Source organism: Pseudopipra pipra, chromosome 2 (assembly GCF_036250125.1).
Source record: "Pseudopipra pipra isolate bDixPip1 chromosome 2, bDixPip1.hap1, whole genome shotgun sequence".
Taxonomy (NCBI): Eukaryota; Metazoa; Chordata; class Aves; order Passeriformes; family Pipridae; genus Pseudopipra; species Pseudopipra pipra.
In genome coordinates, this window is record NC_087550.1 from 94,811,299 (window position 1) to 94,837,070 (window position 25,772).

At 45.1% G+C, this 25,772-nt stretch overlaps 1 protein-coding gene across 5 annotated transcripts in view; it reads left to right on the forward strand.

Moving 5' to 3' along the window:
* The first annotated feature begins 17,465 nt into the window (after positions 1–17,465).
* IRS2 (insulin receptor substrate 2) overlaps positions 17,466–25,772 on the forward strand; it is a 48,838-nt gene continuing 40,531 nt past the window's right edge. The window contains exons 1-2 of one of the 5 annotated variants that reach the window (XM_064646531.1): positions 17,467–21,353; positions 22,631–25,301. In XM_064646531.1, the coding sequence (XP_064502601.1) occupies positions 17,852–21,353; positions 22,631–22,656 (3,528 nt within the window). In that variant the 5' untranslated portion in view covers positions 17,467–17,851 and the 3' untranslated portion in view covers positions 22,657–25,301. Of the gene's footprint in view, positions 21,354–22,630; positions 25,302–25,772 lie in introns of those variants that run through there. The other 4 variants (XM_064646530.1, XM_064646529.1, XM_064646532.1 and 1 more) reach the window with 4 other exon arrangements.

Genomic DNA, 25,772 nt, shown 5'->3' on the forward strand with positions numbered 1-25,772 from the left:
TCTGGTTTTTTCCATGCTGCTTGCTCATCATGTAAGATCCCACCAGAAGGTAGTGGGGTATTTTTCATGATTGCTCTCATTTCATCACAACATTCAAAGTGAGCTCTCTTTTCAAAGGACTACTGATCATCACGCAAGAAGCACTGAAGACCAGAGAGGTTCCTGGTGCTATTTGCATATCCTTACGGACAGGGACAGAGCTGAAGCTGAGCAGAGATAACTAAGAATCAATGCATGAAATGGTGAGGCTCAGTAGTGATGCAGAACAGGGAGAGCCAGCCATTTCAACAGGGTTTGGGAATATTAAGTTTCAAGAGCCTTATATGGAGAAACTGCCCTTCAACTTTAAGAATGGAAAATGTCTTTAGAATTTATCTTGGCTTGGTGAAATATACTCATCCATTTTCATCTGAAGGCTCACTGTTCTCATTTGGTAACCATTACTGCAGAGAGAAGCCCACAGGAAAAATGGCCAGGTTTATTGTGAATGGGTTATGTGCAACAACTAATATAACCTGTTTGGCTTACTTGAGTTGGCAACAGACGGGCACTTATTGATGAGTTTAAGTATTTGAAGTTAGTTAATTGCATTTAGGTCATTAGGTCATTCTATGATTCTATGAATAATGTGACAGATAAAGTTATTATCACTTCAGATCGTACCTAACAGAAAGCAGAATTTTTCCATGGTGTAGCAGATGATCACTATGGGAGACTTACTAATATTAGAATTACACGATGAGTAGGTCCAAGAAGCCTACATTTTTAGAAACACTGGACTATTCACTGCTATTTTTTTTCTTTAAGAGCAAATATAGAGAACAATAGTGCTGTGATTATTCTTGTCTTTTCAAAAAATCAAGTATATATAAACATCCATGGTTCCCCTGTTTTTGAAGACTTTTGAAGGATGCTTAAGAAAAGAAAAGCTCATTTATACCCAGTCAAGTGGGGTGGCTTTAGACTGTGCATTAACAATACTCAAAACCTTGATGCTTGTTTGGTGATATCTACCTAATGAAAATTATTTTCTCTGTCATGCAGATTCTTTCACAGCAAAGTAAATAGAGAAACACTGAGACATATTGAGTCAGAAAAAAAAGTGGTGAAGGTGCATTCCTCCATCTGATGAAGAAGACAACAGTCTGGGATGCCCTACATTTCACTTGTGAAGTGAGTGCAGATTCGTGAACAAAATGAATGCTCTCTTAGTACAGGAATAGGGAAGTGCATATACCTGAAGGTTTTTAATATATCATACACAGGGATTTTACTGAATTATGCAAAGGTTTTAATATAATCAAGCAAGGTTAGGAAAATCACTTCAGAAGATATAAGTTAGGGCAAGAGAGGAGGGGAAAATAGTTTGTGGAACTGTAGAAATACCCTATCCTTTGGGCAGATGAATAAGTTCATGGGGTCCCATGCCATGCCCATACTATTTGTTACTTTGCAATGTGGAAGGATAAAGCTGTACCTGCAAACTGCTGTGAAAAGGTGCTACCTCAGTAGACATGCTGTTAAAGAAAGGCTGACAGACACAAAAAATAGGGGGTTGTCTTTGAAAAAAAAGTATATTTAGAAATATCTGTTTTCTATGTCCTGCAAAAGCTATTTCTGAAGGGTCGTGACCACTCTTCTCTACTGTCTCTCCTTAATCATGCTAAATTTCACTTTTTTTTTAATTTCTCCATCTTTTTATCACTCTGTTGTGTACAGAGAATCAGTAAATATGCTACCCCTTGACTTCCTTTCCTTTTTGCATGGATTGAATGGGTGTTCATCCAGTGTAGGCACCTGCAGCCATGGTTGCTGCAATGTGGCGTGGGTGGGAAAGGTAAAAAGGAACAGGTAGTCATTACCCAAGAAATGACCTCTGTGCCAAGAATAATAAAATATTGCTCTTTCCTTAATTGCACAATATCCATTCCAAAATAGAGAACTATCTTAGCCTGAAGATTTCTTTTTTAATATCTGTGGGTCAGTATGAAGCCATCTTTTAAATAAACAGGATTCTGCCAATTATATAAAATATATCACCAATTATATAAAATGCTGAGAATCTCTGCAGTTATTAAAATACTTCTGTAGTCAGAATTGGGTGATTTGTAACAACTCAGTTCAAAGCTGAAGGTGTAATAAAAATAAGCCAGAAAATCCAGTACCTGCTGTAACAATAAACTTATCATACAATCGTTAGGCCACATGATGTTGCCCTGTTAGATATTAATGACTCTGAGGTAAATGGTAGAACGGGAGAGAAAGGTAACAATGATGAAGGGCTGTTCAGCAGACTTCATTTAAAAGTTGTTTTCCGTAAGTGGGACTGAGGTCCTTCCTGTACATTGAGACACTCCAGTGTTCAACTCCAAAGTTGGTATAGAAAATGAATAGTTTTAAATAATTTTTGTATCTTGAAAGTTCTGAGGCTCAGCTGCTTCTTTTCCTCATGATTATATAACAAACTATTTTTTCAGTGAAAGAGAAATGCAGTATGGACGGGCAGATGTAGAAGTCTGGTGTGCGAAAGAACTGGATCAGGACTAACCACCATGAGCTCCTTTTATTGTCTGTGGGGGGAAAATGGAAAAAGAAAGAGAGAAAAAACACTTAAGGCATGATTCATACCATCCTAATGTAGGCATCTAAAATAGGTCAGGTTCATTGAGCTCTAAAATGTCTGCTTTTCTCAGTGGACAGAGGCATAGTCACCCTAGGGAATCACTCGCTTAGATGTGGATATCTATGTTATCAAGTAAGGTGAGAAGGTGAGATGATTTCCACCCCATGTAACCTTTGTGATCGAAAATAAATATCTATAAAGAAAGAAACACTGCCTCTCTAAAAAAAAGGGCTACTAATAGAATGATACGTGCTAAAACTCTTGTTCCACATTCCCTACAATGACCTAGATCCTATAAAACGTAAAGATTGAAATTTCTAGCACAAAGGAAAGCATGTTATAATACTGTGTTATCCTTCATTCTGACTTGTGAAAGTGATTGCTCACTAAACTTAAAACTAACACATGCCAAGAAGTACATAGCAGTGATCCAATTTAAGATGTGCACAGGGAATTAATTGCTGATTAGTATGTGTATTATAATTAGTGCATATAGCAGTACATCAGCATCTTAACATATATATACATATATGTATATATATATATGTGCTAATAGAACGATTAAAAGGCAATTATAGTTAACAGTTGTAGTTTCATACATTAACACATGCAGTATATTTGTATGCAAACTAAATATATCTATGAAAAAATATAAAGACAATAAGAACCTGTTCTTATTTTATTCTGATTTTCTGAAGGACTACTTAGCACAATAGAAATCTTAGTACTGACATACTTTCATCACTAGCTGTGGAAAAGAAAAAACCTTAATTGAATACTTCTGATTTGCATTTAGAAAGAAAAATAGAGTCTGCATTGCCAAACTATCATGTATTCTGACATTTTCCAAAGCAGATGGTAAAGAGCATCTATTAATTGTTTTAATTGGCAGGACTAGATAACTTGATTAAAAGCTTTTAAAAAGAATTTGTACTGCTGTGCATTGGCAAAAAGCTTTGGCATACTGGAGAAGTCCAAAAGGCCTGGAAAAATCTAATGCCGTGTTGATATTTCAACAATGTAAACAGGATGACCGGGGTAACTGTAGATGAGTTAACTTGACCTTGGTTCCATGTGAAAGAATGGAACAGCTGATATGGGACTCTATTCATAAGGAAATAGAAAATGGTAACATAATTACTGCCAGTCAACATGACTTTATGCAAAACAGGTTAAGTTAAACAAACTGCATAATACTTTTATGAGATAAGAATTTTGATTATTTTATTTGTTTAATAAAAGTAACTATGTTGACAAAACAATGTCTTTAAGACTTCCGTTAAGCATTGATACCACATGACACTCTGACTAAATGTTACACCAGAACAAAACCAGGACAACATATAATAAATGAGACCAAACTGTATAACTCAGAAATTCAATGTATAATTGTTAACTAAGACTTACCAAGTATTGCCAGTGTGCTGCTGCAAAGATCCTTTCATGTCTTAGACGCTGTTATTCAAAACCTTTACCTGTGGCATGAGAAAAAAAGATCCATAAACTAAACTATAGTAATAACTCTAAATTATGCAAATGACAAAAGGAGAGAAATTATGAGGACAGATTACAAACAGAAAGGGATTCAGACAACTCTGTAGCTAAGTAGAAATGATATAGGTATAAATATTGATGATTAAAAACTCTTTTCAGAGGAGTACATGGAGATTACAGTTGCAGGACTGAGTGTTATGGATCTAAAAAAATGGTTAGCCAATGTTTTTTGGTCAATTTTTTAGTTTAAAATAGCATAAAATTAGTTAATGTGATCCACAGTTTTACTCTGGAAGGGGTGAGAGCTGGTCTTCTTGTGGGTACGGTGGTCAGACCAAATTAAGCTCTCCATAGAGAATAGCAGAAGCAATGAAAGCTCCCACCCTACAAACACATATTACTCTGTTTCAGACTATACAAACAGAGCAATTTCTCTAGGATATTGCAAACACAGCAGATGAAGAAATGTTTAGCAGGGGTTATGTCCATCTGCATAAATAAGGTACAGTAGGACAGCAGGGAGTTTTTCCTTGTTGTGTTTGGGGAAACAAGGCTTTGGCTATGTTATTTGTAAATAAGATTGCACATTTGTGGTCTTTTTGTTTTGGATTTTTTTTTTATTTTAGTAAGCACAAAACAAGTCTCAGAGTGAATAAAAAAGCTTGAGGCAGTGGTGAAATTTTTTGAGATTTTTCATGGGAAACCTATACTGACAGTGTCCACTCCTTATTTTCCTGTCCCCTGGTCCCCAGGGATTTGCTGTGTAAGAGTTGGAATGCTCCCCTGGTCCCTCCCTGGGCAGTCATCATTGGCATGGAAGGACAGAGCTGTCTGTCGCACATACATACACACACCATCCCCAATTAACTCTCTTCCTCCAGTCTCCCTTTTCCAGGAGCACCAGAGAAAGACACTAATTTTCCACTCCTTTTTTTCCTTTCTGGCATAATTTAAAAGGGAAAGATGATAAAGACTCTCTTTAGGTCTCACCTCACTCTTGTAGTTCAGAAAGGAGAAAGCATATATAAATGAAGTTTATATGACCTGAGAAGCTATATGAGATTGCATGCAGCCAGCCACAGGACTCTGATCTCTTAGTCTTCTCCAAACCCCAGGGCCAGGGTTTCAGATGGAAACCATGGAGCAGGAAAAGGGGCCACTCAGTGTTTAGATTTCATTTCTGTATGGAGTCCAATCTGAAGTTTGAAGAAACTGCTTGGGGTTTGGCAACCTGGTAGAGCTAGGTAGGCCGCTGTAGGGAAGCAGAGGTGAAGCCGAAGAGAAAAAAGTGGGGAGATGCATATCTCTTGGTATTACTCAGTGTCTGTGGATAAGAGAGAAGTAATGGCTGATGATGTGATGGGGAATCAAACTGGTGCATCAGGTCATGTTGTGAGGCTGCTGCCCTGCAACACAGGCATATACCCTACACACTTAAGGGTGCAAAGTATCTTTGGTGACTTACTACCTTACCGTCCTGCAGACTTTCCTCTCTGATCTGACACATGATCCTATATCTGACCAGTAAAACCAGGGGTTTGTCAATCAGTTGCATCTAGTATATCAGTTCATGGAGCAGAAGAGCCTGCAGCAAAAATGGGTGCAATGTGGATCAAATGGAGAGAAGTGTTAGGCAGGAGCAAGAGTACAAATCTCATGGTTGATGCATGAGATTTGACAGACCGGGAACTGAGAGGCAAATCTGGGGCAGGACTGATAGCAGTGCTGGGAGAATGCAAGAGAGTCAAAAAAATTACCTAATCTAATAGCTGCTGATACTCATATGGAATGTGAAGATCAATAAAGATCAAAAGAGATAAAATGGATAGGTTATAAATAAAGCACTGATGAACAACATCCCTGCCCCTCAACATCTTCACCATCAAGGATATTTTGGGCTTCCGCTTTTAATCCTTCTTCTAAATAGTCTGCAATTCTACCCTTTCTAAAACAATGACCCAACAGCTGGTGTCTTCCTTCTTTCTCTACCATCATCAACAAACCATCTGTGAGGAGGGAGAGGGAAAAAATGAAATGTCTATATTTTGCTCTCCCCTGGCTTCCCTTGCTGGCTAAGGGACATCTGTCCCACAGCTGTCACACAGCACTTGGAGAGCAATGAGTTACCTTAAAGTCCAAATGTCTTCCAGTTTTCTGATTTTCAGAAAAATCATCAGTGTTGTGCCCCATAATGCCTAAAATGTTTCCTGAAGATTTCCAATAAATTCCAAAGTGGTCACATTGTATCCAGGGAGGCAAGTAATCAAATGCATATATATTCATCTGGCCATGTAAAAGAGAGGGGATAAGTGTAAGCCAGTTCTCTAGAGTCCCTCTATGGCAAATGGAGGATGGTTATTTTCTAATGGAAATATGTCATACCTTTTTTAAGCCATTGTGTTTTGACTGTTGATACCAAAACTGCATACAAATGAATTTAAGATATATTAAGCATATCTTGAACACTTCTTTCAAAATAATTTGAATGTTTTTGTTAAATGGGCAGAGCACACAATGTCGAGTCAGGGTTTTATGCTACAGGAGCTCTAAAGATGCCCTAACTGGAATGAAGGTGATGTGAAGTGTGGCGTGATGAGAGGGGATGGACATAAACTTCCTGGTACAAAGTTAATGTCTTAATTATGTGTAAAAAAAAATTGAATTAGTAGTTGTAATTGTACAAATCAACACCTACATCATATGGCTACATATTATCTCTTCCATTATTAAGAGGCACATAAACCCAGATTCACCATACTGACTGACAGACTTCAGAACTAGCTGAAGAAAGGATTAATAACTCTCCCTTCATTACTTTGGAGGAATTCTAGAAGCTAAAATGCATTAGTATACATTAGTATACGACTTCTGGATACCTATGTTTAGCTGATATGACCACCACCTCACTAAATATGCAGGGACAATAGACTCAGCTGACTTTACAGCATTTCTTCACTTATTCCATCACTTATGGATATAACTTAATGGCCACTCAAGACTTGTATAGAAAGACTTAAATATCATAATTTAGTTTGATCACAAGTTGTTCATGCTGCAGAGGATATCAAATCACTGAACTCTCTACAGTTGGCTTTAGAATCCATGCTGCTGTAACAAACACAACTTAAATTGAGAATATCTATTCTTAAGTGATTCATTAAGCCTACAAAAAAGTGTAAGATTTATCCAAGAAAAATAACAGAATGGGCTTGTTGAGAGAAAATAGGTCTTGTGGATTGTGATGGTTTTCTACAGATATAACATCTCTTCCAGAAATGCAGAGTACAACTGCTGCATTTCTGCAAAATACCCCTGGTCTATTCAGCACTACAATTTTATAATGAGGGACAGAAATTAATTTGAAACTAATGAATATTGCCAGTTCTGTGGGGTCATTCTCAAATAAAAGGGAGCCTTGCCAATTATGTGTGCCCCTGAGTCTTGCTGAAACAATTCAGAGGGAACTGAAACACAGGAAGTTCCACCTGAAAATGGGGAAGAACTTTACTGTGCAGGTGACCAAGTACTGGATCAGGTTGCCCAGAGAGGTTGTGGAGTCTCCTTCCCTGGAGATATTCATGAGGCATCTGGGCACAATCTTGAGCAACATTCTCAAGGGGACCTTGCCTGAACCAGGAGGTTGGACTAGATGACCTCTAGTGGTCTCTTCCAACCTTATTCACCCTGTGATTCAGCAAATGCTTTGTAAGATTTTAAGATTTTTCAAAACATTAAAATCCAAGTGGAGGCAAGATATCTGTTTAAAGTAATACATTAATTTGATGTTTGTATGTGTGTGGTTACAAAGTTGAACCTGCACATGGAAAAAGCAAATAAAAATTAATTATAGACAGCCTTCAAAAGTGAGAAACAGGAAAACCTACTTTGTTTTTTCCCACTAAATCAACAAGTCATTATATTACCAGCCTAAAGGATCGGTAATGTGAGGATGTCTGAGTGTGAATGTTTTGAGGACTGTGATTTTTATCTTGTAGGTATTTCTTTAAATATAGCCAACACAGTAGGGTGGCAGACAACTGTTGTTTTTAAACTTGATTATCCTGCAAGAATATAAAGATCACTTACCCATGGGCATTTTTCAGCAAATGTTCAATTAACAACTTGACAGCCAACCATTGACTTGAAAACTATCTGATCTTTCCACAATCAATAAATTGTACCCGTGTAATTTATACTGCTGTGATACAGTTACATGTTTAACACATTTGTTGTGCTTGTCCCAGTCCTAAACAAAATAGAAAAGGTAATTTTGTTACAAAAAGGGACACCTTTTTAGGAAATAGTTGCAGAGGAAACTTCTGTAAATACATAGGTTGGCAAGAGTAAACCAAAGGCCAAACTACAGTGTAGCCCAGGAATCTCTCACCTGGTCTAAGTTTGTTGGGACAGAAGTTTTTGTTAGCAGACAAACTGAGAACACTTTGTACCAGAAACGAAAGGTTCTTTCAGCTCACTGGAGGGTGTAAGAAAAAGATACCCCTAGAAGGGTTCATTTCTGAGGCATCTTCCAGGTCCTTATAAAACTCCGGCTGAAGAAAGGGTTTGCTTTGGTTTGGTCACTGCAAGGTAGTGGACTGAATCTTAGCTCACTGATCCACTTCCATACCAGCTGCACTCAAGAGATGACAGCAGCTCTTGCAAGATCTGAGTTTGGAGTTATTTACGTTTAAAAAATCTACTTCTGTAACCTTCAAAATTTTTACAAGTGAGCAAAGAGTCTCTCGAAAGAGAATTGTGTAGGAATTAAGCGAGGCATCCAGAAACACTCCCTTATTGTATGATTAAACGCAACAGATGACATTAAAAACATGTTCATTTGCCACGATTACCTCATTCTCTTCTGTTATATGTACTGTTTCTTTGCTTAATCAGCAGTTTAACTAAAAGTACACTCTTCAGTTGTATTTGATTTTGTGGTTTCACATTTTAGTAATGAACATGTCATGTTCACATGAATATTTTAAAAATATTAAATAATTGTTTTATTTTGTGTTCATGAGCACTTGGCAGAACTGGTGTGAATCTTTTTTTTTTTTTTGGTGGGACTTACTTAACAGTAATTATTTTTGGCAAGTTATTATTATTAGACATGCAAATTGCCTCCTACCATGGTAGTAATTGATAAAACAAGGACCTTGGAGATGCCCACTCCTCTTTCTTCTGCCCCACAAACTATAACAGAGTCTGTACCACGGGTAGGGTGTTTCAACCATGATGCCCAAAACCTGGCAGAAAGTTTTATTCAACCTCTCTCATAGGCACATGAAACTGCATACATTTCTAGTGCCAATAGTTTTGTACTCATCTTGTTGTGATGCTTGGTCATTCTGAAATTAATAGTTCACAGAATATGCCGAGTTGGAAGGGACTCACAAGGATCATTGAGTCCAACCCTTAGCCCAGCACAGGACCAACCCCAAGAGTCACACCAAGTGCCTGAGAGTATTGTCCAAATGCTTCTTGAACTCTGCCAGACTTGCACCTAAGCTGCATGTCTGAAAAAATACTTCCAAAAATATATTTGAAAAGATCCTCCACCTCTTCTTTCAGCACACGTGTTGCCTTTTGTGCTTCACTCATGCATACGAGCCCACCAAAATACGGAAGGCTGGCACGTTTTAGTTCTTTACATGCTGAGCATGCCTGCAGCATCCTTCAGTTAGGTAACTGGCAAGGTGAAGCTGCTGCTTGTCAGCCACACCATTCATGGGACTGCAGAATCGCCTGTCTCTCATTCGACTCCTCACTTCAGCAATCTTCCTCAACTCATTGCATATGTACAATATATACATTACAAAATGGAAGAAGGCCCACCACTAATTACCCATCTACACAATGTCTAGCACAATGGAAGCCTGAGGCTGTAGTGAGTTTCCCAGACACTGTCTAAATAATCCAGATAGATGATAATTCTCCTTGAAAGCAGTCAGCCCATTCTGAGGGCAAGCCTTCCTTACTTTATTCACATAAAACTTCCACTGAAGGGGTACACTGAGAAAAGCAGGCAAGATTTTCCTCTGTAGTGGCTCTATTTCCCCAAATGTCTCTTCATCTTCCCAGTGGTCTTATGTGTGCACAAATGAGATCAGCAAATGTTTTGCACGAGTAAGAATTGCACCAATAGCATATCCCAAACAGGAAGAGTAAGTGATGATTCATAATCACAGTTTTATACTCTTTATTTTGCACAATCAATTAAGTAGATAGAAAAAGAAAACGAAAAAAAAGAAAGAGAGAGAAAGAGAAGATTGGATTTTTTCTCTTTTGGCACTAATAATCCTGGGGCTATTTATAAGGTGTATATATCACAGAAATCCAATAAAACAGGACTGGAAGTAAACATGAGATCATCTAGGCTATCACACTGCCCTGAGTCAGGACAACTGTACTTGTGTCATTCCTGAGAAATATTCGCACAGCTTAAAATGCTCCAGTGATAGGGTCTAAAAAAAACTCTTGACAGTCTACTCTAGGACTGCATTACCCCTGCTGTTAGGAAAATTATCCTGATGTCAAGATAAATGATGAAGTCCATTCTGAAGTTTTTTTAAAGAAAAAAAAAATCTAGAGGAAAAAGAGTTACTACCTAAAGCAGGTGCAAAGGCCATCTGAAATAAAGGCAAGTAGCCAAATGAATTGTGAGGCAGAGGGGAAAGCTGAATGCCTGGGATAGTTTTGCTAGAGAACAGCCTCCAAGAGCAGTAAGAAACAAACAGGAAAATAAGACTGGAATAACGTGCCTAAGGAAAAAAAGTAAACAAATAGGTTTTCAAAAAGAAAGCTACCTGGAAAGAAACTGAATTGAAAAAAGCAGGAAACAAATGAACAAAACAAACAAACCCTCTTCTGTTGGAGTGCTGGGGTGTTTGTGCAAATAAGCCTTCACAAATTTTCTGTAAATATTGCATCAAGGAAATATTGAGTTCTATCATCCGTTCTCTTCTCAGAGAGAAATGCCCTAAAGGACTCTAGATCTTGGCTATCTATATGGGTCAGAAAAGTACATTACAAAACTTCTTTGTTTAAAAAACAAACAAATAAAAACAACAAAAAAAGGGCTTTGTTTTCAATTATTTTAGATATTTATGCGTTCTTCTCTGATGCAAGACTTCAACTATCGCTTGAAAATACTTGGCTCTGTTGCTTCGCGAAGAAGACTTTTTCTTTTTTTTTTTTCTTCTTTTCCTAGGAGAGGGCTGGTTATATTCAGTCAGCCTTTTTTCTTTAAATAACTATATTTTTTGAATTAGCGATCGCTCCAGAAGGAAGGAAAGAAAAGAAGAAAACGAAACAGAACTAAAACCAAACAGAAAACAAAGACAACCCTCCCCCATTTTAAAAGCTGCCCGTCGGTGCTGCAGAAGGGCCCCCGCGCTGCGCTGTCGCGGTGCCGCCATCGGGGGGCAGCACCGGCGCGGCGCCCGCCCCGCCGGGGGGGCGAGGGGCGTCCCGGGGCTTCCTCCCCCCCGGGAGCGCCGCGGCTGCGCCATCGCCGCGGGCGCGTTTGGGAGGCGGGGATGGGGGGCGACCAACCTCAACAACACAAAAAGCGCTCGCACACAAAAGCGGAACCAAAATAAAACCCGCACCAACAAAAATAGATGTTCCAGGGAAAAAGTCCCGATGATTGCGACGCGCTGACGCATCTCAGCCCCCAGTGCGTAATTTTTCGCAGCGGAGGGGCGGGAGCGGGGCAGGAGCTGGTCCACACCCCCCGCACGCCCCCCAGCCCTCCGCCCAGGCTCGCTCCTGGGAGCTTTACCAAAGGCGGCGATTTCCGCGGCAAACAGGCGGCAGCGAGGGCGCGGAGCCCCCGCGACGGACGGCGGGAGGGGCCGGGGAGCTGCCCCGGGGACCCCAAACCGGCAGCCCGGAGCATCGGCCGGCCTGGGGACACGCTGCTGCAGACCTGTTCCCAAACTGGCCTTTTTCTGCGTTCACCTGCCACAGGAAGAAGTCTCCCTGTTCAGACCACGGGAACTTTGCTCAGGGTTTTCTCCAAAATACCGCCAGTGTATCGGCCTGCCTGTGGGCTGCGGGGTTCTGAACCTGCCGCTTGAGAGACGAATTTTGAGGAAGAAATGATCCAAATGCAGAAAAACATCTTAGTCAAAAACTCTTAATCAAAAAATAATGAACTGGAAATAAGTCATGCTTCAGATTTTCCTGTATACCCTTCCCACATAAGAATGTACAAGCTAATGACATCAACATTATTTCAGAATATATTTCAAATAATTAATAAAAGTAGTAGTAGCTTCAAGAATTACTGAATATGCCCAAAGTTGCATAACCATAACTCCTATTTATTTAACCTGTAATTCTCTGGAAATCTTTGGGTGTGATACTCACTGAAGCAAGTAACCTTTACTTAAGAAAGAAGTATTTTTAGAATTTATGCTTTCTGAATATCTTTTCCTCATGTACAAAGCCACCCATAATTGTTTACTCAGGACTTGGGGGGGGAGGGGGAATAAAAATTGGCAGCCCCAATTTAAGGGTAAGAGCAACTTAGTGTTACTCTTGCTATAGAGGAATAAAGCCAGACGTTAAGAGTTACTAAATAAGTAGTATCAACAAAGTATTTTGTAAAACTATCTGGAAAGACGGTCTGTACTTCTTTCCAAATAACACAGACTTCTCTACTGGGCAGTCATGGTACATTACCACTCAAAGGAGTTGAGAAAGGGTAGTGAGAAAGGGTAGTGAGAAAGAAGTTGATGGGAGTTCATGTCCTCTCATAGTAAGGTTATGAAATATATAACCAGAATGACACTGTATCAGAAGTATGCAAATAAATGTACCAGGGAATAAACTGACTTCACCTGTTTATGTAGAAGTTCAAGGACATAAAAATATAAATCACTCTGTTTTGTTGGAACAGATAACTGTACTCTTGATAGTATAAGAAAGTGTTGCTGACGCACATAATCTTTCTCTGCACTTTTTTCCCATGGCTTCACTACCATCAGCTCTGTGATCCTGGCAACAGGTAGAAGGCAACAGCCAAGCCAAACATCAAACACATCCCTTTCAACTCTTACTTCTTATCCTGAAATTGAAAGATATTTAAAAATGAGATTTAGACTAAGAACAAACAAAAACATATATTTAAAGGATGTCACAAATTTTGAAATTCAACCTACTCATGCATCCAGTCTCTCAGAAAGTGTTTTTTGAGTAACTGGCTGTGTCTTTGGGCAGTATTTAAATATAGTTACATATTCATAGGGCCTTGTGCTTCAATCCCCCCCAGTGTAGGGGGCTGTGTGTGGAACAAACAACAAAAAACCCCCCAGCTGGATCCTGTGTGTGTTAGGCTTCTAGAATCAAACTTCCACATGTAACTAAAAACAGTTGCATGCCCCTAGAAGTAGTAAACTCAATCATTTAACTATTATTCAAACAGCTTTCCCAACCAAAATTCACTAATGGCTTGAGAAGTTCATGGCTTGAAAAACAGTGTTGCAGGCCACTGTTTAGCATCCATCCACAGAGTTCAGTAAGGAAAACAGGAAGTTTAAATATATTTATACATAAATGCATAAATGTCATTATCACACTTTTTTTTTTTTTTAATATAGCCAAGGAACCTTGAGTGCTTTGGGAAATGTGCAATCAGTAGGGCTCTGTGCTGGCAAAACTGTATTTGCTGTATCTAAACTTCATTGTCAAAAGCAAGGTCAATAATTTTCTAGGCATGTCTCTGCCAGTTTAGGGTGGACAGAAGTAACATTTTATGACTGACATACATGATGCCCCTCACATAGATAGTATATTTTGATAAATCTGACCCTTGCCCAGCATAGTTTATTTTTCTTGGAGGAAAAAGTAGATGGCTGAAGCATGGTATGCTGGCAAAGGCATAGTTTAGGAGGCAGGAAAGTTGCTATTATTACCACTATTTGGTTGGTCTACTTTGTGTATTAGCAAAGTATTCCCAGCCGAGACCTCAAACTGGTAAATGTAGTGAAATAGAGATGGGGAAGGGTAGTATGACAAAAGAAAAGGAATGGGATGGTAAAATGAGATCATTTTTTCTTTCATCGTGATGGAATTATTCTACAGAGCAATTTAAGCAAACTCCTCTGGCAGAACTGTTGCAGTTACTGAAGATGCTGCTGCCTCTATCTGTCCACCCCTGTGTTCTGCCTGAAGTTCCTTGGTGGAACAAGGATGCATGTGTTATGCTCAACCATCCCAATTCACAGCCCTCTGTATCTCTGAAAAACCACTTATTCCAGAAAAATAAAGCTAACATGCTACACAGCAGATAGGAACAGCTGAATCATAAGACATGGCAGCTGTAGAACCTCTCACCTGTAGCTGAGAGCGGGGATGGACGAGTGGCGTTAGTGCATTTATTGTAATTAAATGCCCCTGTAATTACACTGAAATGACTGGGAAAATTTTTCAGAAGGGATATAGTGTTGAAGAGCATTTCCGAGGAGTTCTGAGAAAACTCTGAGTAAGACAGATCACCTATGTAAACTGGGGTCATTCATTCCAGAGTGCTGGTCATGAAACAATAGGACTTTTTAACCTGAATTTCACATACACCTGAGTCGCACTTCTTGTGTTCTGTACCCCAGTTATGCATTAAAAACCAAACTCCAAACATAATTATGGAAGAAATAATACTTGTTATGAATTGGCCACTGCTAAAAATGAGCTACTAAAGATGCTCCTTATATCAATGCCAATACAGAAATAAAAAGTATAAACTGCAACCTTGGATTCTAGTCTATCCTAATGCCTTTGTCACAGAAATTGTTTGCAAACCTGGTTCTGCTGCTATAGCCAGTATATCAAATGTGTATTGCCCACATGGTCAAGAATAAATATATAAAAATATCATGTAGGTGAATTAATATTAGTCTTTTTTTTTACATTTCAGACCTAAGGATGTGTACTCAAGGTCACCAATCATATTTCATAAACGTGTGGAAAAATCTTTCCAAATTCCCAAGGAGTTTACAGACAAAAGTTTGTGTTTACGGACCCAGATTGCTCAGAGTGGCAAGAAATTTTTCAGATACCTAATTTCCTTATATCTTCAGTAGTGTGAGTCGAGGGGATAGTCTGGACCGCTACAGCCACAGCCAGAAAATCAACTATTCCCGAGTTTTCATATGAAACTGTCCTCATTGAGATGTTATGCAATCATTACATATAATATAAATTTGCAATTACTATTTCTATGCATTTGTCCAGATACAGAAATCAAAGAACATTACCAGGACAGTAAAGACTGTCAGCATCATTTTGTGTGAAGAGTCATACAGGTACACAGAGGTCACAGGTACCTTGCCCAAGGTTACACTCTTTTCTTGCTCCTGCGGAGAGGTCAGTGCCTCAGATCTCAAATTCCATCTCTAACTCCGCCCCCATCCTCTTTAAAAAAAAAAAATTAATAAACCCAGGTAACTACTATCTTGTATGTAAATGTTTTCCCGTAAGACGAAGGGAGAGGTCTATCTTCAAAAGCTGCTTTATTGCGACGTACCGGTATTTACAGTGAGGTGGTCTTTTCCAATCACACTTCCTCTTCCCCCCCCCCCCCCCCCCGTTACAGCTGTTGATTTCTAAATGGATTATTATGACCCAAACCGCGGAGAATTTCGGGCAGGAGGGAGCAGAGCGGCGGCAGCGGTGCGGGCTGCGGGCGGCCCCGCCGCCTGCTCCGCCGGGAATATGGAGAGCGCTCGGCCGCGGCCCCGCACAACGGCAGCGGCAGGCGCCGCATTGCTTTCGTATTTTTTAACCTTGTTTGCTTGTTTGTGTTTGTTTTTTCCCTCGGCTTTACACGCAAAACCGGTTGCTTCAGGTTCGCCGCAGGACGACAAATGAAAGCGTGTCCTGACGGCACTGAGGGGGCAGACGGGAAGGCGCGGATGGATGTTCGCGTGACCCCAGACTCGATTTTCCTCCTGGGCATGTGCAAAGGGAGGCTTCCCCCGCCGTTCCCCAGGCGGGCGGGGATGCTGCTGCGTTAGGAACAGGGTGACGGTTTCAGTACAGCGTCTTCTCTCCATCCCCCGACTTTTGCTATCGCTGCCCTCCTCGCATCACGCTGCGCGCTTCGTGAGGCGCCGCGATCGCCCTCACCGTGGGGCGACAGGCCGGCATCCCCGCTCGCAGCCCCCTCCCGGGCCCCTGCGCTCCCCCTTCCTTCCCCCGCTCCCGCCGCACACGGGAAAACGCGGGCTAGGGAGACCCCTGCCCCTGCTGCCGCCCACCCCGGCCAGGGCCCCTCCGCCGTTCACCTCCCCCTGACAGCGGGGAGAGAAAGGCTCCCATTGATCCCGGGGCGCGGCCCGCCTGGTGACGAGCGTGCGGGTCCCCGGTAAACAAGCGAGACGCCTCCGCCCCCTGCGGAGTCCCCGCACGCCTGGTGAAGGCGCGGGAGCGGCGGCAGCGGGGGGAGACAGGGGGAGCAAGGAGGAGGGGGGAGCTGGGAGGAAGGGGAAGCAGGGAGGCGGGGGGACCGGGGGCCGCTTAGACCCCGCCGCCGGTCGCTCCGTGATCGCCGCGCCGCGCTCCTCCAGCGGGGCCGGATTCGTTTCCAAAGGAAACGCGGACGTTGCCCTTATTCACCGCTACGGCGAAACGCCTGGATAAATTAATGTGTTTAATTGAAACCGACTGAACAGCGGCACACACTCCCCGCGCCCTCCCTGGGTGGCATCTCCCCGCCGCACGGGGCGGGAGCGGTGCGGCCCCGCGGGGAGCGGTGCGGGGGGCGCGTGGGCACGGGTGACACAGCGCGCGGGGGAGCGCGCGCACGGAGCGGCCGTGCGTGTGCGGGGCGGGTGACGCACACACGCGTGTATGCGGGGGTGGGGCTGGGTGGGTGTGCAGGGGGCGCCCGCCGCGCACACGCGCGCCCGGAAGCTCCGGCGGGCGGGTCCGCAGCACCTGACGGCTGCGGTGAGCCACGCCGGCGCCCCGCCGCGTACCGATGGGCGGCGATGGGCATCACCCGCGCTTTGCCGGGTGTACCGGGTCCCCCCGCAGTGCCCGGGCCCCTGGCACGTTCCCCGCTGTGTGCGCGAAGGGCACCGGCGGGAGGGGCGCAGGAGGAGGGACCCGCTGGCCCGGGGAGGGCCGGGGTGTGGGCGAGAGCGCGGGGGGGCGGGCAGGGAGTGGGAGGCGAGGCTGCCACCGGCCAATGACGTAGCGCCGTCCCGCACCCGACAGCCCGCCCTGCAGTCCCATTGGCGGGCGGAGCCGTCCATCTTGCGGCGCGGAGGCCAATGCGGGGCGGTGCCGGCGGCGCCGTTGCCCCGCCCCGTCTCGGTGTGTGATCGCTCGGTGAGGCGGCGGTCACGTGTTGTTTTGCTCTTTAGTTGGGGCACTCGGAGCGCGATGTGTTACTTACGGCGAAACTCCCGCCGGCGTCGGCAGCACCAGCGGGAGCAGCGGCGGACCGGGAGCGGCAGCGGCGCCGCCGGTACCCGATCCGGGGAGGACGCCGGGCGGCCGCCGGCAGCACCCGCTGCCTAGAGGCGACAGCAGGGGACCCAGCTGCGGCTCCGAGCAGCCGCGTTCTTCTACGGAGGAATAACTTTATTTTACCTGCTTCTCTCATTTTTTCCTTTATTTTTTCTTTTTCTTCTTTTTTTTTCGCCGCGGCACTCGGTTCTCGGTTCCGCTCCGCGTCGGCGGCAGCAGCGAGAGGAGCCGGGCGGTGCTCCCGCCGCAGGGCTGGGGATGGCGAGCCCCGCCGTGCTGGGGCTGCTGCCCCCCCTGAGCTCCCCGCCCGGCCCCAACCTCAACAACAACAACAACAACAACCAGGGCGTGAGGAAGTGCGGGTACCTGCGCAAGCAGAAGCACGGCCACAAGCGCTTCTTCGTGCTGCGCGGCCCGGGCGGCGGCGGGGAGGAGGCGGGGGGCGCCCGGCTGGAGTACTACGAGAGCGAGAAGAAATGGAGGAACAAGTCCGGGGCGCCCAAGCGGGTGATCGCCCTGGACTCCTGCCTCAACATCAACAAGCGGGCGGACGCCAAGCACAAGTACCTCATCGCCCTCTACACCAAGGACGAGTACTTCGCCGTGGCTGCCGAGAACGAGCAGGAGCAGGAGGGCTGGTACCGGGCTCTCACCGATCTGCTCAATGAGGGCAAGGCGGCCTGCCAGGGGTCCCCCCACCGCCACCTCGCCTCCCCCTTCTCCGCCTCCTGCGGCGCGGCCGCCGCCTCCCTGGCCGCCGCCGGTGAAGACCTCAACTACGGGCTGATCGCGCCGGCCACTGCTGCCTACCGGGAGGTCTGGCAGGTGACGCTGAAGCCCAAGGGCTTGGGGCAGAGTAAAAACCTCACTGGTGTCCACCGGCTCTGCCTCTCGGCCCGCACCATTGGGTTCGTGCGTCTCAACTGCGAGCAGCCCTCGGTCACGCTACAGCTGATGAACATCCGCCGCTGCGGCCACTCCGACAGCTTCTTCTTCATCGAGGTGGGGCGCTCGGCCGCCACCGGCCCCGGCGAGCTCTGGATGCAGGCGGACGACTCGGTGGTGGCCCAGAACATCCACGAGACCATCCTCGAGGCCATGAAGGCGCTGAAGGAGCTGTCCGAGTTCCGGCCTCGAAGCAAGAGCCAGTCGTCCTCCTCCTCTTCCTCCGGGGGGGCCGGCGGGCCCGGCGGCAGCGGCGCCTCCGCCACCCACCCCATCACCGTGCCCGGTCGCCGGCACCACCACCTGGTCAACCTGCCTCCCAGCCAGACCGGCCTCCTCCGCCGCTCTCGCACCGACAGCCTCGCCGCCGGCGCCGGCACCAAGTGCACGCCGTGCCGGGTGAGGACGGCTAGCGAGGGTGACGGCTGCCGGGTGGGCTCGGCGGCCGGCAGCCCCATGAGCCCGGGCCCCGTGCGGACCCCCCTGAGCCGCTCGCACACGCTCAGCAGCGGTGGAGGCCGGCAGGCGGGGAAGCTGCTGCCGGTGCTGGCCGGCGGCGGGCTGCAGAGCAGCCGCTCCATGTCCATGCCCGCCTCCCACTCGCCCCCCTCTGCCACCAGCCCCATCAGCCTCTCTTCCAGCAGCGGCCTCGGCTCCGAGACTGCCCATCCGCATCACCCGCAGCGCCCGTCCAGCGGCAGCGCCTCCGTCTCCGGCTCCCCCAGCGACGCCGGCTTCATGTCCTTCGACGAGTACGGCTCCAGCCCGGGCGGCGACCTGCGGCCCTTCTCCTCCTCCTCCACTGCCAGCAACCGCAGCAACACTCCCGAGTCGATGGCCGATACCCCCCCGGTCCGGGACCCGGGGGGCGGCACCGATCTCTACGGCTACATGGCGATGGAGCGTCCCCCGAGCGGCCGCCTCTGCTACCGGCCCTGCCCCGACGCCGCCGGCGACAGGTGCCATCGAAAGCGGACCTATTCCCTGACCACGCCGTGCCGGCAGCGACCCGCCCCACCTCAGGTCTCCTCCGCCTCCCTCGACGAGTACACGCTGATGCGCGCCACTTTCGCCGGCAGCGCCGGCCGCCTCTTTCCCTCGTGCCAAGCCGGGGCTTCCCCCAAAGTGACCTACACCCCATACCCCGAGGACTACGGGGACATCGAGATCGGCTCCCACCGCAGCTCTGGCAGCAGCAGCACCAATTTGGGGCCGCCGGCAGCGGGTGGTGGTGGGGGAGATGATGACGGCTACATGCCCATGACCCCTGGTGTGGCCGCAGCCTTAGGGCAGGGAAGCCGGGGCGGCGATGATTACATGCCCATGAGCCCCACCAGTGTGTCTGCCCCCAAGCAGATCCTGCAGCCCCGGACAGCGGTGGGGAGTGGGTCCCCTGGGAACGGGAGCAGCTACAAGACCAGCTCACCTGGGGAAAGCTCCCCTGATGATAGTGGGTACATGCGAATGTGGTGTGGTTCCAAGCTATCTGTGGAGAGCTCAGATGGAAGACTGAGTAACGGAGACTATATCAACATGTCCCCTCGGGACCCCCAGCATGGGCCCCAGGTTCCCTCCCTTACCCCCCCTGACTTCTTTTTTGCCCCATCAGGGCATGGGTCCAGTGAGCCCTTAAAGCCCGGCTGCTATTCATACAGTTCCTTACCCCGCTCCTATAAGAGCCAGGGATTGGCGAAGGACAGCGACCAGTATGTCTTCATGAACTCCCCGGGGAGGATGATCCCGGAGGAGGTGGTGTGTGGAGTGGGCCAGTCGCCTGCCGGCACCTTCACCCCCTCCAGCCACATGGTGCCTTCACCCCTGCGGCACAGCCGGACTGAGAGCTTCCTGAGCCAGCGGTGCCAGCGGGCAGCCCGGCCCAGCCGCCTCTCTTTGGAGACCTTGCGGACGGTGCTGCCCAGCATGAATGAGCACCCTCTGCTGCCTGAGCCCAAGAGCCCTGGTGAATACATCAACATTGACTTTGGGGATGCTGCTGTCTATTCTCCCCCCTCGCTGCCTGCTGACAGCCCGGCCTCCTCCCTGGGCTCAGGCACGGGGCAGAGGCGCTCCCCGCTTTCTGACTACATGAACATGGATTTTGGGTCACAGTCACCCTCCCAGTCAGGCACGGTCTCAGTGGGCTCCTTGGAAGCTCTCTCACCGAGCTCTTCTTCCAGCACCAGCCAGCCCAATGGGCACTACCTGAAGGCGGCTGTGGGGGTGGCTTGCTCATCCAGCCCATCAGATGGTGGGGATTACACTGAAATGACCTTTGGCATGGCCACCACCCCACCCCAACCCATTGTTCAGAAGCCAGAAAGTGCCCGGGTCACAAGCCCCACAGCTGGGGTGAAGAGGCTCACCCTCTCTGGGGTGGAGGCTTTCATTCTCTCAAGCCCTCCCCCAGACCCAAACCGGGGGGCCAAAGTCATCCGGGCAGATCCTCAGGGGCGGAGGAGGCACAGCTCAGAAACTTTTTCCTCCACCACCACTGTGACCCCAGTGTCCCCTTCCTTCGCACACAACCCCAAACGACACAACTCGGCCTCAGTGGAGAATGTGTCCCTCAGGAAAAGCGAAGGCCTGGAGGAGGAGCAGGGTAGCAGTCCCATGTGCCGCGAGACCTCAGCTGGCTTCCAGAATGGCCTCAACTACATTGCCATTGATGTAGTGGATGGGTCCCTGGCAAACTGTGACAAATCCAGGTTGAAAGCCAGGCACCTCCTGAACGGGGGCATCAATGGAGTAGAGATGAGCGCCTATGCCAGCATAGACTTTCTGTCTCACAACCTGAAAGAAGCAAGTGCTGTGAAAGGTGAGTAGCTACGTCTGACAGTGCTTGCTATGTGTATTTGTGCCTACTGTTTGCCATCATAGTGTTGTGTGTTTGTCGCCATCCCTCCTTGCTTCCTTAGAAATCACTCTTATCCCCCTTTTACACATCCTGTAATAAGCAGTTTTGGAGGAATTTGGTGGCTCTTTGTATGAGAAAAAAGGTTTAATTTTGTGATATTTCTTCATGTTTCGGTTCTACTGTGCTATTATGAGTGTATACTTCTGGGTATCCCAATAGAAGCTGATGTTTACACAGTTACTATGTTTGGGCTGTCTTTCAGTTTTCTTACATTAAATTTTGGAAAGTGTTTGGAAAATGTGACCAAAATAGTTCATGTTAATGCAGCTTCTGAATACTACTTAAAAATGTAAAATGATTGACTTAAAAACAGGATTGTCTGACTGAGGACATCAGATTACAAAAACAATCCTTGGCTCTCTAGCTGAGAATGTCTGTAATATCAAAATGAGAAAGATAAATTTAATACCATGGTTTTGAAATACCTTCTCTCTTGCAAAAGTTTAACAGTAAATCATAGTAAGCATGGAATGTAAATTTAAAAAGTGTAATAATTCTTTCCAGAAGTCACTATATGCTTGAGCTGTTACACGTTGTGTCACACATTTCACTTAAAGGCCCACCCTGACGGCTCAGTCCCAGCATGGATGACCAGTTGGTTGGCTTGCTTCTGTATGGATTGTAAATGTTTGGTGTTCAAAGATAAAAGCAAATTGAAGAACTCTGAAACTTTGTGTGAGAGAGAATTTAGGTTTTAAGTATGTAGCTGTTCCTTTATTGGGGTGCTGGTTATGCTGTTGAAAGAAAAAATAAAGCAAAGAAACAAATACCTTCTCCCCAAAATAGCAACTCACTTCCCTTCAGTGAGTGAGGGTTTGTACACAACTGGGGGCTGGTTGAGGAGGGCACAAAATAGCCAATCTGTCAAGGAGAAAAAGTTAATGATAAGACACCATTAGGATTCCCTCCGTTCTTGAATTTATGGAAGACGTGGTAGCTTAAAGCTCTGTGCATATATAGCTGTAATACATGTTTATGGGTCTAGCTGGGTGAAATGACATACAAAAAAGTAGTTGCTTGTAGGGGGATAAGTATTGCTTCTGTATTCACGGTGCTATAGAGGCGTCAATAACAAGTGAACAGCAACAGCTTGTAAAAGCCACTTGCAGGTTTTTTTTCCTTGTGTTTTCTTAGTAGCTAGTTGATTTTGAAGAAGAAAATATTTTCTCTTTTGATAGGAAGTACAGGAAGATGGAAAAGATGAGAGATCCACCGTTTGCAGAGCAAGCTTTGAACCTAATTAAGACGAGAGGATTGTTGAATGCAATGTCAGAGTTTGAAAGGATGAAGGCTTATTCTGAATGACTGGAGGGGTTGAGGGCAGAGCCTTATTTGTGTCTTGCTTTTAGTTTTGCTGGGGTCGTTTTCAGGATCCCTGTGGCTTGCCCGAGCCCGGTGTGGATGCTGCAGCCCCCGCTCTCCTTGCCCGGCCTTGGGATGGCGTTGCCGGGCGCCAGCAGACGATCACGCCCCTTTGCTTTGCAGACGGATTTTTCACAAAAACGAGGAGCTTTTTTTGAGCCACCTACAGCCCCAACTGCAAACCAAGCCCAGTGTTGGGAAAGAGCTATTTCCACAGCATTCCCCAAACTGCTAACGCTAAGGCGGGAGGAGGGGGGCGGGCGAGGGCGGGCACCGGTTACCGGGAAAACCCGGCGCGGGAGCGCGGCCGGCATCCCGGCGGCACGCGGGAATGGGAGAGGCTGTCTGTCAGATAAGGAGGGGGGAACGACCGCTGTCCTTCCCATCCAGTAAACAAAAGGATAACGCAGCCGTGTTAATGTGGTACTCGGCGTACAGCGGAGAGGGCTCAGTGCTGCTGCATGTGTTTGTCCAAGGATGGTTATAGGCTTGCCTTATTTTAATATTTAATCTGCATGCGTGTTTGTTTTTCCTCTTTCCCGTAAGCTTCTAAACGCAGGTCACGTGGAGAAGTGGTGCGGGGAGGCTCGTTGGGATTGACCGGCTCGGTAGGAGGTGGGCGGAGATTCTCCAGCACCTCGCTTCCCTGAGAGGGGTGCCAGCCTGTGGGGTGCACTCAGGGGTACAGGGATAAATGGATGTAACCAGAGTCAGGCCAAAGGTGATAAGGAAGAACCTCACACCACCAGCATTCTCAGCCAATGGTGTGCAGGGTTGGGTACCAAAATTGAGGCATCAGGTTAATTGCACTTTTGGCAGTCGAGCTGGGAAAGTCATGCCATGGGGAAGGAGAAATACATCACAAAGGACTTGATCGGTATAAGTTGAATGAAAGCATAAACTTCTGCAAATTTCCTAGTTTCCCTTCTGGTTTTCGTTGGGATTTCACATCAAAGTTTGTTTACAGAAGGACTTCTGCTACCGTTTAGAAAGGTCAACCAGTATTGTACTAATGTATTTGAATTTCAAACATTTTGATTTGGGAGACTACTAAGAATTTCATGTTTTATAGAGAAACACATGCTTTAAAGAAAACAGTATTTTGCAGGTAAGCAAGATTATTTTAACATTAGTCATGCAGCAGGTTTGAGAAAATCTAATTCTGTAAAAATGGTTCGTACAGGAGAGAGCTTATATAATCAGTGTTGTTTGTTTAGTTGTTTGCACTGTTTTTGAATTTTGTTTTTAACTATATTAGAAAAGTGAGAAGCTTTACTTCTTCAGAAACCAAGTGTGGCTCCTAGTAATTTTAAAACAATGGAGAATCCACATATATTTAATATTTAGAACAGGAGGCTGAGATACAGACTATACGGACAAGCCCGTTGTAATTACCTTCTTAGTAAATTAACATTTGATTTGTGTAAAATACATGTAAAAAACCAGTTTGAATTCTTCCTTAAGGTTTGTAGCAGTACTTGTGTTTTCATGTGGATAAATGTTTTGAGGGAAACTAATTGTATCATTTGAAGGTGGCTGGCTTTCACATGTAGCTTGTCTCTACTATCTGTAGCTTGCCTCTGCTGCAGGGAGTGCTGTGCTTTTGGAAATCTCTCTCCATATTATCCTGTCGTGATAGAAGCAAGGAGTGCGTCCACAGCTGATGTCAAAACAGAACAGTTAAAAAGTTGCTTAAAATTATACTTTCATTTAGTTTTACTGTGTTCTGAAAATGTGAAAATATTTAATAATTGGAGAAACAATTGCCTTTATCTGAAATGTAAATAAAATAATGCTGTTACTGGTTGGTTAAAGCTTGTTACTTGCTAATGATTAGCCTTTGTTCTTAAATTATGACTGCTTTTTTGCTTAAAAACATATGAACCATGTATGGATTTAATTATTTATGGAGATGTTTACACTGTTTTTTTCATATAGTGCAAATTATTTATTCCAGTATATTTATGAGAGATTATACCCAATAATGATGTGACTTTTTATAGTGGATCTTAGTTCTCTTGAAGTCAAATGGTAGTTTTGTCTCTGTCTTAATGGGGATTTTACCGTTTGTGTGTATTCCTGAAATTCTTAAGGTTCCCATTAAATTTAGTGAATGTATAATAGGGAATTTTGCTTAATTGAAACCACCAGAATTGGGTGGTTAATCTTTAATTTTGTTTTCTTTTCCATTCACAGAGTGCTCTGTACCTTTAATTTGTAAATGTTTCTAGTAGTTGATCTAGTTTTCTAAAAATGGGCAGATACTATGTGTAATGGTGCAAAAAAAGCTGAAGGTTCTTTTCCTCCTGTGTTAGTTTCTTTTGTCTTGATTTGTTTAAAGAAGTCATCATCTGTAATGCATCTACTTAAGATCGTAATAAGGTGATTTTTGATAATCATGCCCCCCACTCCTGCCTTGTCAATTAGCTTTCAGTTTTGTGAGGGTTTTATGGTTGCACCTAAACAATAAAAGCCTATCTTAAGAAATCTCTTCTTGTGTCTTTCTAATGCCATTTTAGATTGTTAAAGAAATAACCTTTGTTTCCTTTTTCTTTGGGATTACTTTGCACAATGAATTATATTACTAAGTTGTTTTTTTCCTTCCTCTTCATATGCCAGCTGCCATAAAGTTTTGGTTCTCAGAGCAACATGAGAATGTTTAATTGTCTCTTTAACAAAACTAATATTAATTACTAAAATTACTTCTTCAAAGTATTAAAATATATGCTGTGTTAGAAATCTATACATTTTTTAAAGTCTTTTTTTTTTTAATAAATCAGTTGTAGTATTTTGTCTTACTGTAAAGTTCTGTGAAAACATCAAAACTAACAACAGAGAGAACTGAACTACTTTTAATAACTTACATAGTTTGATTATTTAACTTACAGTTAGAATTAAAAATTTGAGAGTTTTTTTTACAACATCTCAAAATTCACTTATTGTCTTTCAGATAGCATT